Source organism: Dermacentor variabilis, chromosome 5 (assembly GCF_050947875.1).
Source record: "Dermacentor variabilis isolate Ectoservices chromosome 5, ASM5094787v1, whole genome shotgun sequence".
Taxonomy (NCBI): Eukaryota; Metazoa; Arthropoda; class Arachnida; order Ixodida; family Ixodidae; genus Dermacentor; species Dermacentor variabilis.
The window spans coordinates 145,225,200-145,242,710 of NC_134572.1; the positions used below are offsets into that span (position 1 = coordinate 145,225,200).

General features: G+C 44.1%; 1 protein-coding gene across 1 annotated transcript in view; it reads right to left on the reverse strand.

The window, feature by feature from the left end:
• Positions 1-15,412, reverse strand: part of LOC142583215 (dTDP-glucose 4,6-dehydratase) — a 48,917-nt gene extending 33,505 nt beyond the window's left edge. Inside the window, exons 1-4 of the mRNA XM_075693579.1 lie at positions 15,214-15,412; positions 14,303-14,364; positions 12,551-12,607; positions 8,422-8,476 (exon numbers count right to left, since the gene is read on the reverse strand). Coding sequence (XP_075549694.1) covers positions 8,422-8,476; positions 12,551-12,607; positions 14,303-14,364; positions 15,214-15,256 — 217 coding nt within the window. The 5' untranslated portion in view covers positions 15,257-15,412. The remainder of the gene's footprint in view (positions 1-8,421; positions 8,477-12,550; positions 12,608-14,302; positions 14,365-15,213) is intronic.
• Between the last annotated feature and the right edge of the window lie 2,099 nt (positions 15,413-17,511).

Here is a 17,511-nt window from a genome sequence, read left to right on the forward strand (position 1 = left end):
AAAACTGTGTATTTCTTTATACAATTTAGCAAAGTAATTGCGTGCCATGGTTTCAATTTAATGAAGTCTTCAGCTATTTCATGCACGTATTTGGAGCGCGTATGGCTGGTAAATCTAGCAAGAAAATGATAAAAATGTCTGCCGAGGCAAAAGTTATCTTAAGTGTCCTTCTGCATTGTAAAGTTTCAGCTGCAAAACCACCATTAAAGAGAGCGTGCCAGGATGTGGTACCAAGGAAACGCAACTGTGCCATTTGTCACGTTGGTAAAGAACTTGTGGAGGCCGCAGGGCATGCTGCAGCTCGCAGTGCTTGGAGAGACACGGCAGCTGACGATTCCTTTTGTGCAAAGGGATGGGGAGGGAGTGAACGTGCAATAATGTGATCAAGCAAGTGCTGGGAGGTGGGGGGGGGGGGGGTGAAGTCCAGTCCTCGAGCAAGCTTCTATCTGCCTTCGCCTCCTCGCGCTTGTCTGTGCCCTGGCCACACGCCGTATGTTAAAGGTTATCTCTCCGCGGCAAGTGCAAAGCCCGAATCGAAATCGCTGGTGCCTTCCCGTGCATTTAGTGTTGGCAGTCGCATAATCTCAAGTTTCCAAGACACGGTGCGAAATGCTCACTCGCGTTGTGACTGAGAGTTCGTAGTCATCTAGTTTGTATGAGTGCACATGACACCAATAAAACTACGATAAACCTCACTTCACACAGTTATCTCTTTGCTATCGCCGTCAATGCGCTGCCTTTCAGGCAAAACTGACTTCAGTTTTTTTTTTCCATTTTTATTTGCTCCGGACAAATATCTGCATCTTTTTACACTGTTTTTAATTTGTGGGTGCTGCCTGTGGGGCCCTAAGTGGTGTTAGCTATGGTGTCGCATGATGCAACACACAAACCTCTGACATTGCGAGCCACGTTGATGTATTGCTTTCTGTGTGATCAGCACCGCATGCGCTGGCACTCATAACCGGGCTGTTGTGGCCCGACCTTCTTCCAAAGCCTCAAGTAACGAAATTTTCGATTTAAAGTTTTTCGCTGCAAGCACAACTGCGTTATATCGAGGTTCGACCGTATCGCTTTTAAAGTGTGCTTCAGCAATGCGATTTTCTTGCAACTACTTGTGAGCCAAGCACAATTTTGGAAAATTTCAAACATTTGCTTTAGGGCATAAGTGTGATTGTAAAAGTTGAATAGCATGCCTAATGACACCCAATGAAGCTTATCTTTTACATTGTTCTTTTTTCCAGTGTCTGAAGAAAGCCCGTGAAATATTAAAGTATGTTGTCCCTGCACGCTTTGGTGCGTCTGGTATGGAAGTACTCTCAAATGCACATATAGTCGACTTCCGTTAATTCGGCCCTTGCGGGACCACAAATTTTGGTTGAATCATCTAAGAGATCGAAGTAACAAGTGGTGGCAAAATGAACCCATTCAAGAGATCTTGAATTCTTCAAGATCTTCAAGATATTCTTCAAGAGATATTGAAGAACATCTTTCTTGACCGCAATGGATAGCATTGTGCAATTTCCAGGCGACGCCGTACTGGACAAGTGAAGCAGACTGACAAGTATAGGGACGTGACACAACATGAAACAAGCAGGAACAAATGGATTTACTGGTGGTAGGAGCGCCAGCCACTCAAACAAAAATAAAACAGCTCCATGCCTGGGGAACCTCAGTAACGCTGTTTGCTGAATTTCTGATATTTCCAAGCTTTTTAGTAACCTCTGCACGCACGAGGGGCGCCGGTGAGGCACAAATGAACCACAACAGCATACTACTGTTGTGTTTAACGTCCTACCAAAATTGTATTTTCTTTAGGGTTATCACTTCGTTTTGTTTACGTCCTTGAATATGCCTTGCACTACATTTTTGTGTATCTTGTTGACGCCCAGCACGTGCATGGTCCTTGGACTGCAGTACATCTTTAACACATCAGAATTACAAAAATTGCACATTCTAACTGAACAGGTTTTCCTCTCATAGCCTAATGTATGGTTTCTCGCTGGGACCTTCCAGTGCGCTGGAATCAAGTGAAAAGGCAAATTAACCGGAGTTGAATTAACGGGAGTTGACTGCACAAGGAACGAACCGCACACAGTACTTGTCATAAAAGAAGCCATGAGTGGGCTTTGATTGCCTTTCAGCACTTGTCCCATCGTTTATCAATTTGAACTTTGCCGACGTGAATGCTTGGATGCTGCGGCCTATCTCCCTTTTTTTTTAGAAATATGATTAAAGCGCTGCAAACCAGATGCACAAGTGTGTGGTGCTGTATCTCTGCCTTTTTTTTTTTAAGATATCTAGAGAGCCTGGATGCAAAAGAACGGCATTAAGCCCTTAACTACCGATGATGAGATAACTTGCCATCAAGAGTGTCCTCTAGTGCCTATGACGAGTTAACTCGTGAATGTTTGCAATTTTTGCACGTGTGTGTGTGTTCAGTTTCTTGCAATTTTGACAAGAAAATAAGACACAATGACTTTTGCCAATTTTCACTTCGCACCTCCAAAATTTTTTTTCGGGAATTTTCATGGCAGTTCAGGGGTGAAAGTTAAGGTCATGGAAACAACTTCACTTGGTTTTATTGAGTGCACTTTACTGCATTTCCAATCACATTCATGCCACAAGGTGCATGGTAGTGACGGTGAAGAACCGGACAATGCCAAAACTGAGTCACAAATCAAGCTCTTTACTGGACAATCTTGTACGAGAAAAACAAGTAACACTCAAAGCACAACGACTGTAGCAGACAAAGTCGTTGGCCATCAAAATTTGTTCTTTTGGGTTGAGTCCGTCTACTATTTATACACGTATTGCTGTACATTCTAGAGTAATCACTGGTGCTTGCATACATTCAAGAATCTACAATGCTATCTGCATTGTGTGCGCAATCCGATCAGACAAGACTTTCAATATAGAATCAACAACATTAAAAAAATGTCAAATTACAGCATGAACGTCTTGCATCAAGCAACAAATCAATATAACAGTGACCACCTGGCAAAAAACGCCACTAAAAAGCAAAACAACGCAAGTGTAATAATTTAAGATTTGCATAATTGAAATGAGCTAATCAGCAAACAAATCACACTTTAAAAATGCTTTTAATTACTCAGGACTACAAACAATATGTCGTTATTCTCAGTCGCCTCAGACGTACCACTTTTTTTTTAAGGCTTGGTTCAATTATGTAACGAAACACAGTATGACCACTGAAATGAAGGACTTTCTAGCTGGGCAGTCACTTTTGATCACACTGGCATGTAAACTCAAGTACGTGCAATAAAAGTGATGTAGCTGCTTCTGAGGTGCGCTTTCTTTTCTTAACTACTTGTGAGGTGAAGAACAGCACGCAGATCCCCATCTTTTTTTTGTATTTTCCAAGCAGAGCAGAGGCACTGTAGTGTTTCTTTTTTACAAAATAAATTTACGCTGTTCTTCTGTAATTATTTTTTAAGTTATGCAAACAAACAAACCAATTCAAACCAGTTTGAACTTGTTTTTTCGTTCTGACGTTGAAATGAACAATTTTGCTGAACCAGAATGAAAAAAAGTTCTGGTTTGACACTCTGCTTCTAAGTTTCTATTATTGTCATGTGGCACGCTCCTGAATTGTCATGACTGCCGATTCAAGGACACATGACGATGCCGCGTAAATGGGAGCCAATTGTAGGCCACATCTTTCGAGCGGATGAATGCCGACTAGGCCATTAGTATAATCAGCATTGCTGAGTTGCGGTTCTGTTTAGTGCACAAGAGTTTGCGCAGCTTGCACTCAATTCCCAACTTTCCTCAGCTGTGTGCCTGTCTATGTAACTTGCCACTAAGCTAACTAACCATGCCACTAACTATGAGCTAAGAGTTGGCTGCTAGGCTAAGAGATAGTGAGCACAATTTATTTTTTTATTGTTTGCCGTCAATACACCAGTTGTGCTAGTGCAATTACAGCAGTCGTGTAAGCAAACAAGTTTTATTTTGTAGTTTATGTAACAGGTTTACATAACTAACCAAATTTTGAATACATTTATACCATATATCTGCGAGATGTCCTTAAACATGACATAAACATAAACTTTACGAAAGTTCAAATTTTATTTTACCGCTCTTAGAAAACCTTGAAGCCAAGGATGTCCTCCAATATGCTGCAACTTTGTGTTTGTTTTTCAGCAATATTAGTTGCAGTGTGTGTTCCTTGCAACACATTTTCTGGAACAGAAGTCTGCAACATTAATTGTGAGCACACACCACAGCAAAGAACGATTATGTTGAACATAGGTGAAAAACAATTAGGTTTGGACAAAGTCTAAACATGTAATTGAAGAGAATTGTGTGTTTAAAAAGGCACTGCAAATAATTGGAAGAAAAATGTTGCTTGCACGTTACAGATTGGCCTTTGTGTCGTGTGGGATGGATGGGTGGGGTGTGATACCAGAGTTTGTAAGAGCTGTCGCGGAAAACATGCAGGAGCTTTCAAGGACTTTAAAGGCCCTGACAAAGCGTGTTCAAGGGTTAAAGGCAACAACAATAATAAAAAAAACTGCAAAAAAAAAACGGAACTTTTTTCACATGCTAACATTACTGATACCATATAAAGCAAGCCCAAGTGAAAATTGTGTCACATAGGAAAGGATCATTAAAAAAAAAAAGGTTTTTGCGCTCTAATGAAGGTGGGCTAAAAACTGCACACAGGTAAGTTTCACTGTATGTTCTGTATTTTCTCATTTACGTGTTTCAACACAACACGCTACAAAATTGTTCTTGCTCAAAGAAACTGAGCTCTCTAAATCACCACGCTTTTTTTAAACATGACTCAAAGGATTCACTTGTCCCACAGTGGATGACATTTTCAAACAGACAGCTGGCTACCCTTCATAATAGAAAAAAAAGTCTGTATGCACAACTTCATCTTATAATAGGCTCCTTGGGTCATCTTGTGTTTACAATACACACAGAGCAACAAAGGAGCTCAAATTCTCTTGAGGGTGTCAGACAAAAATACACTGGGGATGTTTGGCTTGTTGTCCATTCTTTTTTACAAGTACAAGTGCTTGACAAGCTCAGCTCAACTTCTGTGCAGGAAATATTGAAGCACCACCATGCCTGACAGACTGAAAACGAAACACTGTCTTAAACAGTTAGGAAACATTGTTTTTACTGTGCACAGAATGAAAAAGTGCTCAATAAGTTTTTTTTGCAAACTATCACCAGCCAGCATAAACAAGATGGCTCCTCACCACAAAGATGCTAATCGGATTGGCTTGGCTCAACTCTTGGTTTGCATAAACACTGCAGTCAGATACAGAAATTAAATCCTTTCCTAAGCTTGGCTGAAAGCAAAATTCTAGAATTTCTAAGCATTCCGTGAAACTTTACGGCTCTTAAAGCCTTGAAAACACAGCAGTTTCACCTTCTCAAAAGCTTCATGCATCATTTCAAACCCTGATGCACACGCCATGCCCCCTTTAACCATACCTGACCCTTTAGGATGAACTCTCTTACACTAATTCTCTGGCGAGCTGGAAGTACAAGAACTTTTGTTTAGTTATGTGGATTCACTGTACTTCAGGCTGTGCTACTGATGAGGCAGATTTGAATTAAACGCAATTTAATGTCGCTGAGCTACTGTGGTGGTTGTGATAAGACAAATTTCCGAGGTTAAAAAACGAAACAATTCAATTCTGGAGTTTCATGTGCCAAAACCATCATCCGATTATCAAGCATGGTGCAGTGGGGTACTCCGGATGAATTCTGATCACATGGGGTTCTTGCACAGTCCACGAGCATTTTTGTGTACCACCCCTATCTAAATGCAGCCTCTGAGATCAGCATCTCAGAGGCTCGGAGGCTCTGAGAGCTCAGGAGCACCACGCCCCAGTCACTGGGCTCCCGCAGCAGGGAAATTTCCGCAGCCTGTTCATTCTCGCAGTAAAGATGGTTTGCAGTACAGAATAATGCTTATCAGAGGCAATTATCAGAGACAGTTTAAGAGGGTTCAAGCACATTTCAGTAATGCCAAACTAAACACCTCATTGAACAGCCTTTGTCAAAACTACATTGACTACTCTGCATTCGAATGTGTGCTGCCATTCCTGTGGTGCTTCTGACACACCAAAACTCATGATGGCAAGTACAAGAGCACTTTTAATTTCCCAAGGTGTCAGAACGTTTGGCCTGCAAAAGTACTCCTTTGAGGAGCTCCTCACCAGGCCCCGTTAGATATTTTGGTTAGGCACACTTCGAAGTCTGAACATCACGGCTGCTGCCACCATTGACGGGAGCACAAGACACGAGGCAAACAGGTTCAGAAGGAGCTTCCTGTGATGTAGCAGAATCTGCTAACTGTTGCATGGCTGAAGAAGTGCAATGTGGATCTTTCAAAGAGGCGGGTAAAGCACAGTCCCGGGAACATATTACTACAAGAAATTTAAATGTTGTGCTGCTAAGCTGCCAGGAGGCGAGCTTCACTGTTAAAGGGACCCTGAAATGATTTTGACGATTTTGTACAAATGTACTGAGTTGTTAGAGTAGGTCCTTCTGATCATTCATTGACGGATTTAAGTGCTCCATATAAACCATGCAATTTATTATAAGGTTTTAAAAATGTACATCGCTGCCGATCGCAGCACACTGCTCGGCAGAATTTTCAGCAGCCCCTACTCATATGACGTAAATGACCCCATTGAAGTCACTAGGGCGAGCTATCTGATTGGCTGCCCAGGGCGCGTCATCGATAATTTTCCCACCTTTATGGTGAACAAATGATGTTCGTAATAGTTAGAATGTTAGTTAATTTGTTTCTATAAAAAGAAAGTAACAGAAAGAGAATGCACAAGAACAATTTCTCACTACACTTAGCCCTTCTGGCACCCAGCAAGCGTCATCTGCTTGTGTTACAATGTGCTCCGCCTTGACGAGAGCTTTGCGGTCAGTGTCGGTCTGTCTTTTCATGAGCACCATGAATCGACTTTGTTGCGTTGTGGGCTGCAAGCGTAGTGACTGGCAATATGTCAAGCTGCGACATCGTGTTCCTCTGCAAGGCAGCAGACTAGTGGAGTGGCTGCAGCGCATCTGACTGTCGCTAAACGACCGGCACCAGAATTTGTGCGTTTGCGACCGTCCGTTTACACCGGAGGATTACTACCACAATAGCGTTTCGCGAGTCTGGTATTCAGGTAAACGCAAGCGAGGGGACAGGGCCTGGCCGCTTGACCTTGCCGTTTCACTCGATGAGCAGAAGCACAAATGTGAATGATCTGCATGGTGCAGCCACCTGGTGGCACAGAGCTCAACCAAACACATAATAATAATAATAATAATATTTGGGGTTTTACGTGCCAAAACCACTTTCTGATTATGAGGCACGCCGTAGTGGAGGACTCCGGAAATTTTGACCACCTGGGGTTCTTTAACGTGCGCCTAAATATAAGCACACGGGTGTTTTCGCATTTCGCCCCCATCGAAATGCGGCCGCCGTGGCCGGGATTCGATCCCGCGACCTCGTGCTCAGCAGCCCAACACCTCAACCAAACACAGTAGCAGTTACCAGAAGTAGACGACACGACGTACCATCATGACGCAGAGCCAATGAAGGCGGAGCTTAGCCCCAATCATTCGGCGAATGAGTTGAGGAGAAAATGCATGGCTACGGATGAGGGTAACTTGTAATCGTCCGTAGCTCTCTTAATATGAGATGCTTCACAGAAGTTGTGGTGCGAATGATTAACTTTAGATGTACCCTATCCATCTGCAAAATTCGTCCGAACCATTTCAGGGGCCCTTTAACATAGACATGCTACCCTTTTACATCAAACTGTCCACAAGCTACATTTGCTCTGTGCCTTCTCCCAGAGTGTAGCTGAAGGGCTGTGTCACATTTACGTCACAAGCCCCACCTCTCTTTCTCTTCTCTTCCTCTTGTTGCATGGTGCACTTCCAATGGCAGTATTGCACATTCTAAATTGGACAATTTACCAAAGTCACACGCTATCATCGGCGATGTTGCAAGCAGTGCATCTTATGTAGACACATTTGTGCCTGTGGCATTAACTCTTTGGCTGAAGCAGGAACCCCAGTTAGAGGAAGGGCATGCAGGCTTTCATTTAAAATTTCAGCTGTTTTTGTACTGTGCAACGATTTGGTAATCTGCAGACACGATTGCCACCATGCGATTTATGTGCTGCATTTGTCTGTTTGCAATGCCCAAACATAGAGAAGGACCCTTTAAACAGCCTGCAGTTAGCATGGCAGTCACAGCCAACGTAGCCCATATAAGTTTGACAAAGACTGTACACACTATCTTGTGACAAAGTGGGAAAAGGGTGATGTGGATTCCTCCGAGTGTTGCACTCATGTAACATAAATGGCTCTAATTAAAAGATGTACCATGACACAGAAGATAATTAGGCCACATTAAAGAATGCTCACCTGGGTTGATGAGATTCGCGCTCTTGAACTCCACAGTCGGATTTTCATATAATTCCTGCATGCAATACAATTTTGGCGTTAGCAAAGACTTCAGCGTTACAGCGCTGAGACCTCCAATGCCATACACTTTGCAAACATGTGACGTGACTATGAACATTACCTTAGAGCAGGTGTAGACACCAAGAAAGGCTGCAAGGCTTGTGCACGCGTGGTAATTACACTTGCATGTCTCTTTCAAAAGCACAAACATGCACCGTGCATGAAGTATAATCAAGCGGTGCGGTTTTGCACTCTATGGCTACACCTAGGCTATGAGAGACATCACAATGGAGAGGCCCGCACAATTTCTGATCACTTCGTGGTTTACACTGAGAGCTGTCAGACTCTTTATAGCACTAAAAAATGTGTTGGCATTGACAGCATGCATCATACTCAAGCTTAAACAGTGCCAGTTACAACTGCAGTGCCTTAGTGCAGCCGTTGCTGCAGTCCAAAAGTAGTTATGTGGTGCCACACTATGCTCATCATTATGTTATTCTCTCTCTGTTGTTGTCTTAGTGCCATCATTCTCACCAATGCACTGATTCTACTACAGCCTCAGAGACTGATGGCAAGGAGAAGTGCTGTGCCATATGATCGTAAGATCATGCCGGTACAGAAGCTCAGTGCAACAATGGTCGGAGCATGGCAGTGGCAGCATTTGATTGCCGATGTGTTGAGGGAAGAAGGCTGCCCAAGAGCACACTGAGGTGCTGGGATGTGGGGACAGTTGCCTGAATACTATGTGCACTTAATCAAGGACAATAATTTCCACAAGACAGTTCTGCAAGTCAGCATGAAGCAGACTTGAACAGATTTATTAAGGCGAAAGCCTTACATGTCTCATCATTGAGTCGACCCACAAAGTTCTTGAGCAAAGACGCATCAATGACATGAAAGGTACAAAAAGGCTATGAACCCTCGACCTTCAGTGGGAGTCGAACCCATGATCTTTGGTGTTAATGAAGATGAAGTTAATTCAGGCACAGCTAATTAACATACATGGAGTTAAGGCCCATGACCTTTGGTGAAAGTCGAACCCATGAACATAGGTGGGAGTCGAATCCTCGGCCTTTGGTGGTTGGCAACAGCTTCGAACTCGTAATGCCAAAGGTATTGTCGAAACTGTTAAGCCAAATATGATTGCAAAAGCCTCTTTGTCTAGGTGACTAATTGTGCTCAGCTGGCTCGGGACATCACAATGTAAATGCGATTGGCCGTTCAGCACCAGAGCCTTCACGATAAGCCAGAATAGCGCCAAAGCCACACAGTGACCCATTGCAAATTAGCCCCAAAGCTTTCTTGGGATTATTATGTGCTAGCGTGGCTGCAGAGACCAGTAGCTCTTTGCTTTGTAGGAATGCATGTTCGTGGCCGGCATGCCACTCCCAAGGCACCTTGGCTCCAAGCAGGTCATTCAAGGGATGCAACACGCTGGATAGTCCTGGCAGAAACTTGCGGTAGAAGTTGACTAGACCCAGATAACTTTACAGCGACTGGACATCTCGACTGGAATCCGCGACATTGGGCTCGGCAGTGTTTCATTATAGCCAGTGGGTTGCAGCAGAAGGCAATTTAAAGCACTAATAAATATATTGTTTAAAACATTGCCTACACCTAAGGTCAATTCTTGTTAGACGTATGCTGAGTAACTGATTATTGATTGAAATTGATTACAAATAGTGCTCGAAGATAAACACATAAAACGTTGCCGACAGCACCAGTGTCTAACCATGTAGAGAGTTCTCTTTCCCTGTTTTTGATGGGAACAATTCATATGAGGCAAACTTCTCATGCGACTGCTTATTTTTTGCCTACAATGCAGATGATGAACCCAATTTTGCCCTCATGCCTAAAATAGTTTTTAGTGTTCAGGCATGAGGAGTCTATTTGTGGACACAATAGAACTTTCTACGGAACTACAAATTTTCAGTTTGTTCTGGCACAGTTTGTTTTGAATGATGCTGAAGGGGCAAGAAATTAGGAAGAAAAGTGAAATTCTGGGGTTTTACGAGCCAAAACCCACAAACTGATTATGAGGCATGCCATGATGGGGGACTCTGGAGTAATTTCGACCATGTGGGGTTCTTTATCATGCATCTAATGTTTCCTGTGCCAAAACTACAATCTAATTATGAGGCATGCCACAAGTGTGGCAGGGTATGAGCCTGGGCGGCAGGGTTATGAACCTGCGACCTTGTGCTCAGCAGCGTAATCCCATAGCCACTTAGCTACCCTTAGTGGGTTAGAAAAATGAGGGAAAACTAAATTTTCAGCAAAACAGAATTAATTTGCATCTGAAAGGATTCCCCGGCAGGTAGCAGCAAGGCCCATGCACAGCGAGCTTTACGCAATGAACGAAAAGGAACAGGAAATGTGCTACCATTGATAAACTTTGGGGTCCTTTGAGGCCACAGCTGCTTTGCCCCATGACATAAGCAATCGCTGATACATTGGTTACATAAAGGTGAGCGGGGCATTTTAAGAAATCTTTCACATTGAAATTTCACTGCAAAAATTTGACTGAAAGGGTGACCACATGCCACTAGTGCTCTTCTTTTCTTCTTGTAAGGTATTCTTTAAGACCCCAAAAAAGCTCAGTGATACAATGCTTAATTGATCTAAGGATAAGACTTAACATGACAAAGCAAGACACGGGCTGTGACAGAAACTGCATTGAAGAGCTTTGAATTAATTTTGACAACTCAGGGCTTTTTAATGCGCACACTAAGCTTGGTACACAAGCCTTTATGCACTTTTTCCCAATCAGAATGTGGCCGTAATGGCTGGAAAATGCACTCGCGACCTTCTGCCGCCGAAACCCTGCAGTGGGCAGTAGCGATTTGGCTTTGAAGCTTTTGTGACAGCTAGCACAACCCATCAAAAGAAAGAAAAAGTGTCTTAGTTGAGGAAATGTTTGTCAACTCTGCATTCCCCCAGCTGTCATCGGCAAAGGATTGCACTGATCTTACCCCTTCACCGGGCACACCTTCAATGTGTTCCCGGCACCTTAAAGGGGCCCCGAACCACATTTTAGCGAAGTGGAGAAAGGCGTTTCAAGTGAAAATAGGCTATTTCAGAAATACTTTGCCACAAAAGTACTTCGATGCGTTCGGCAGAAGCCGAGTTATTGGCAATCAAACACGGCCTCCGCTGTGCTCCCATCCCTTCTTCAATGCCTTGCACTGCGAAGGCTACGGCATAGTGGGGCGTGCCCACAACGCTCCGCCTTCTAAACGTCACTGTGGCGTGCAGCTTAAATTTCATTTTGGATGTTAACGTAGATGCCACGACTTCTGCTTTGATGCCTACGACGCTCTAAACATGAGCCAAACGCGCTTGTCCTCGGTGAGCTGCAGTGCACTTAGCCAGTGGAGTTGTGGCGACACCCCGTGGCCATCTGTTGAAAAGAGCATTTGAGAGAAAGGAGACTTTGCAATCCGCTTGGAAGCTCCACATACCGTGTACGACAGCAAAACTCAGCTGAGATGTTCGCAGCAGCGCATGCTACCCACGGGCTATGTTATTTCACCAAGCCCGAGGGGTGGTTCAGGGCCCCTTTAACACACTACAACTCTGGAAGCTGTGGCTTTTTATTTTTTCTGTCCCAAATAAATTACAGGCATTACATTTTTACTGGAAATAAATAAAGGAGCTATGACAATTGACGGCCAGTCAGATGAGGACAGCTGCAAAGCGTGAAAAAAATGTAAGGCACAACAACAGCACTTGAGTGCAAGTACAGGTACCTATGACAAGAAAATTGACGAAAACAAAATGTGTACAACATAAATAGAAAAGATTATTTCAGTATAGTGTAGTTCCCCCCTTACTGCTTCCCCTAAATTGCAGATCAACTGTACACTGCACATACACAGTCAGTGGCATGTGCTATCAGGAACAGCAGGACAAATATGCGATACTAAGATATTAGGAAAAAAAAAAAAAAAGCTTGGTTCATCGGTTTCAGGCGCTCGTGGTAGACTATAAAGCCCTCTGCAAGCAGGGCACCAAGGAGCCTTTTTATCTAAAGTAGCAGAGGCTGGATTGCAACATCAAGGTAAGAACAAATTAGAAAAAGCATGCTTACCTTGTGAGCACTGTTTAGCCATGCCATTTGTGGAGGAACCTTGTCCACAGCTCTGATCTGAGAGGATTTGACACAAGAGGTAAAGTGAAAGACGGTTCGATTGATTTGCTAATTGACTGAGCTGAACATCCCAAAGCTACACATGGCGATAAAAAAAGCCGTAGCAGGAGGCTGCCAATTAACTTTGGCTGCATCAGTTTCTTCAGCGTGCATCTACAGCACAGCACATGAGCGTTCTTGCATTCTGCCCCCATAAGGACAGGAATGCAGCAGCTGAGAATGGAACCTGCAACCTGAGGCTTAGCAGCGGAACCCTAGAGTCACTGGACTGCCGTGGTTTTCACAGAAGTATGAGAGCTCCTTCGTTAGGGTTGCACAATGAGTTGTTTAATACACTACAGACAGGAAAGAACATTGGATTTGTGCATATAGTAATGCATTTGAATGTCTGCCTGTGGATGCAAGTCAACTTGCTGGTGTGAAAAATCTTTGGTGGGCGTGCAAGGAGAGCGGGCATAGCTTTCTTTCGAGGCATTTTTATTAAAAACAAACGAAGAATTAATTTGCATTGAAATCCCCATTTACCTGCGCTCAGCTGTGGCTAATTTCTGGACTACTTTGTTACCACGCCATTGTCGAATGTTGGAATGTTGCTGCCAAGTTTTTGAACAAAATTATTTATGGGGTTTAATATTCTCAAATTGCACAGTGGTTTTATGAGGGAAGCCTTAGTAGAAGGCTCCAAATTAATTTTGACCCCCTGGGATTCTTTAACCCCTTAACTGTCAATGACAAGATAACTTGCTGTGAATTTTCGGCAATTTTCGCATATGTGTTTGTGTTGTTTCTAGTAATTTTTGCAACAAAATAATACACAGTGATGGTTGCCAATTTTTGCGTGCTTCTAAATATTTTTTTTGAATTTGTCACAGCAGTTACGAGTTTAATGCGCACTCAAAGCAAGGTGCATTAAAAGTGTTTTTACATTTTTACATTTTCTCTCCTTGGAATGTGGCCACTGCAGCAGGGAATCAAACATGCAACCTTGTGCTCGGCAGCAGCAACATGCCGTAACCACTGAATGCTTCAGACATGCATTAAAAAGTGCATTTCCACAAGGGTTCTGTGCTGCGCAAGCTGGTTTATGCTCAACATGGCAAAACAGCAAAGATGATGAGACAGGTGAAACAAATAGCGCTTTTTCTTGCCATTTTCACCCAGCCCATCTGCACTTTGCAGTCATGCAGCACTTCCATGTTTCAACATTAATTTCGAAGTATTTCCCCGTCACCCAATGACAAACAAATATAAGTGAGTGCTTACACTCTCATGTTTGTTTTCCCTCTTGGTTTTGCACTAACTTGACATAGCAAAGTGTCTCAAAAATTATTTCTTTTCATAACAAGCTCACTTTACCATCATGGTAATACTTCTTTTCTTCACAGAAAATGGTGAGTGACTGCCACATCATTTGCCTTGATAGTTCTGTATCTGATGTAAGGTACAATAATAAGATGTATTTGCTACCTAGAGATAGTTGCCAGTTACATTGCATTTACTATGCTATTGCTGTCCTGATGAAGAAAACAGCACTTGTTGAAACATTGGCTTTAACGACATTCCTCGTTTTACAACTTAGTCAATTCAAGCCTCAATCTTCCAGTGATACTCTCTTGTTTAGATTTAGTATGTTTAGAATTAATATCTATGTTTTGTACACTGAAGTTACAGTGTGTGAACGCTTTTCCATACCTTTGAAGCAACATCACTCTTGAGCAAATGGTCGACAAGGTGTCGTCCTACAAAGCCAGTCCCTGCATGGGAGGGACAGAGGTAGCACTTGTGTAGTCAGTTCATTTATGCCCTGTTAGAACTGTTCATGTGCAAACCTATCAGAATCATCGGATAAACAGCAGTGGTTAAGCACTGATAAAGCACTGACAAGAAATGACAGTACGGGAAATGCAAAACTACAATAAATCCCTTAATTTTTTTTTCTCCAGTTTATATTGTAGGGGGAAGCCACACTCAAAAACGACATGGGCAGATGCACCTGCCTGTCAAGATCTCAACCACACCGTGAAAGGAACGGGGGATAAAAAAATAAGAGGAAAGGAAAGAGACAGGATATTGATGACACTTGAAAGGCGACCTTCAAAGCTGCTTCTGCCGTCTCCAACTGTGCTTTTCACAAGGCAACCACGTCCTTCATTAAAGTCTACGAAATGCCACAGTGCGGTCGAACGTAGAGTACAGTTATATTAGCTCGTTCATCTTCATGAAATCGTATAGAGAGCAATGGTGCGTCAGTGTGACAGTCCTTGTTTTTAAATTTATACTGTCTTCGCACAGCTATACAGATCGAAAGTAATGGTGACAGTGCGCTTCCGTTCGCGGAACACCCTTGCAAATAATATTTTCTCGTATGGAAGAGATAGTTAAAGACAGATATTCAGACTGGGTGTTGACGGCTTCGATAAATGGGAAGACAAGCGTGCACCAACGAAGCTATTGCGACACGGAGACATGCCGAAGGTGCTGTCATCGGTGTGTCATCGCCTGACAGCGGAAATGACACACCACTCAAAGAACGCGCTCTTTGCAGGTGAACGAACAATGCCTATTTATGGGCGTCTCCTTTTCGCGGTCAGGCTAGTACTCACCTCCCAGAATGAGGAATCGGTGCTTTTGGTTGCTGTCGCCCATGTCCGTGGCCTTGACACCGGCAAGAGTTGATACCGGTCGACGTTCAGGCAGCTTCCGAGCGATGTGCTGTGGTGCAGCACCGCAGGACCGGGAACACGTGGGCGACGACGACCGGAACAGGAGGCGGAGGTCGGCGAATGTAGCGGCGAGATCGCAAAAATAGCTGAATGAATCAGCGCCAGATGACGCTAGCTTCATTAAAAATTCACTATCATCAACACCAAGGTATTTGCTGCATTTAACGTTGACTTATATAACTCAGGTAAGCACTATATATTGTGAGTGTCTAAATATTTTTTTTTCACTTTTATAGTGCAGTGTGCTAATCTTAAAAAAGAGTGACGTTGTTATGGTTGACAGAAATGTTGTTGATCTCGTCATATCCCGCCAGGTAACGCTTCGAGCACGGCGCGCGAAATTTGAGCGTGTTCTTACCACGCTGCGTTGTTGCGTGTTTTCTTGGACATGGGTATCAGCGATACGACGCACATGTTTCGGCTAGTTCGTAAAATATGCGGCTACATTTAATAGCGCGGGGAGCACACTTCTTTTTTGCAGTGTTGCTTGCCCCAGCCAGGTCCGTGCCCAGGAAAATTTGTTGGAGGTAGTCACCAGGGTGCCTCTAAAGGAGTCCTGCTACACCTTTTATAAAAGGCGTGGAATGCGTCTGGTAAGTGAAATCTCACGAATTTTTTTCGAGCAAGAACTCCCTGATTTCACCTTGTATGAACGGGATTAACGACAATGAAATTCGGCCGCTTACACGGCCTCGCCACCTCGCTCTGAAACCGCGCTCGAAGCTCTGAAGCAGGGTGTGAGACCGGGCTAGTTGGTATTACATGCTGAAGTGACTAGCGCAAGAGTGTACAACGGGACACTAAAAAGGCGACAAGGACAAGCGCAAAGTCCTTGTCTCCTTTTTAGTGACCCGTGTCCAGTGGCGTAGCTAGGTCGTCTGGTACCGCGGGGGGCCCATAGTTCTTCTGTCACCCCCCTCCCCGGTTGTAGCCGGCGGAAAGAGGGGTGTCTTTAGACGTATATGACACCTCTCCGCCCCCCTCACTGGCCCCTTGCAGCCGGGGACACCCCCCCCCCCCCCCCCCCCCCCCCTGTTGCTACGCCACTGCCCGTGTCCACTCCTGCGCTAGTCACTTCAGTTCGAAGCTCTGCCGCGCGACGCTTAGTCGCTCCGCCCGATCTCGGAGGATTTCACGCCCAATTGGCAGCACATCACATATATAGTACAGTTGTCATTACATTGAGCTTTAGTGAAGGCGTAGCAGATACAACTAATTCTAATTTTTCACACGTAATCATTATGATGACATTCTGCTTTCTTGCTTCCGCCGGAGGCAGAAGAAAAAGGTCGCGAAGTGTAGAGAAATTTCGGCTATGACCATCGTGTCCATAAGCGTAGGAATGATGACAAGAAGTGGCGGGAATATCACGAATAACAGACTTAGATGGGCTAGTTGGTTGCTGTCTTGATGGAACATGGTTATAAAGGCGCGTTTTGAGGACAGGACACTGTCCTGTGTGCGTTCGTTCTGTGTCCTGTCCTCAAAACGCGCCATTATAACCATGTTCCATCAAGAATATCACGAAGTTGAAGGAAACCGTCTTTCCAACAAAAGACCCATGCTGCAAGCAAATCGGACGTGAAGGATTTTGTACACGACGGCGACGTGTACAAAAACCTACTGCAAAACCTTCAGAAACATCTTGTGCTGCTCTGCACAGCAAAATAAATAAACTTAAATTATTAGTTCATGCGTCACGTCAGTTTCGGTGCGCATTTGCTGCCCCAACACCGGGTAACTCTAGAGAGCCGTCACTCAACACCGTGTCTCGCTTGGGGCTCGACTTGTAAGCTGTGGTGACCATTGTAGGCGACGAGCTGACGCGACAGCCATCTACATCGCGTCACTCGTCGCCGTCGCGCGCAAAATCGCTTACATTGGGTTTATACTTGGGCTCATTCCCACCCACGACTTGAGGATATCAAACACCCGCCGTGGTTGCTCAGCGGCTATGGTGTTAGGCTGCTGAGCACAAGGTCGCGGGATCCAATCCCGGCCACGGCGGCCGTATTTCGATGGGGGCGAAATGCTAAAACACGCGTGTACTTAGATTTAGCTGCACGTTAAAGAACCCCAGGTGGTCGAAATTTCCGGAGTCCTCCACTACGGCGTGCCTCATAATCAGAAAGTGATTTTGGCGCGTAAAACCCCATAATTTAATTTTTGAGGAGATCA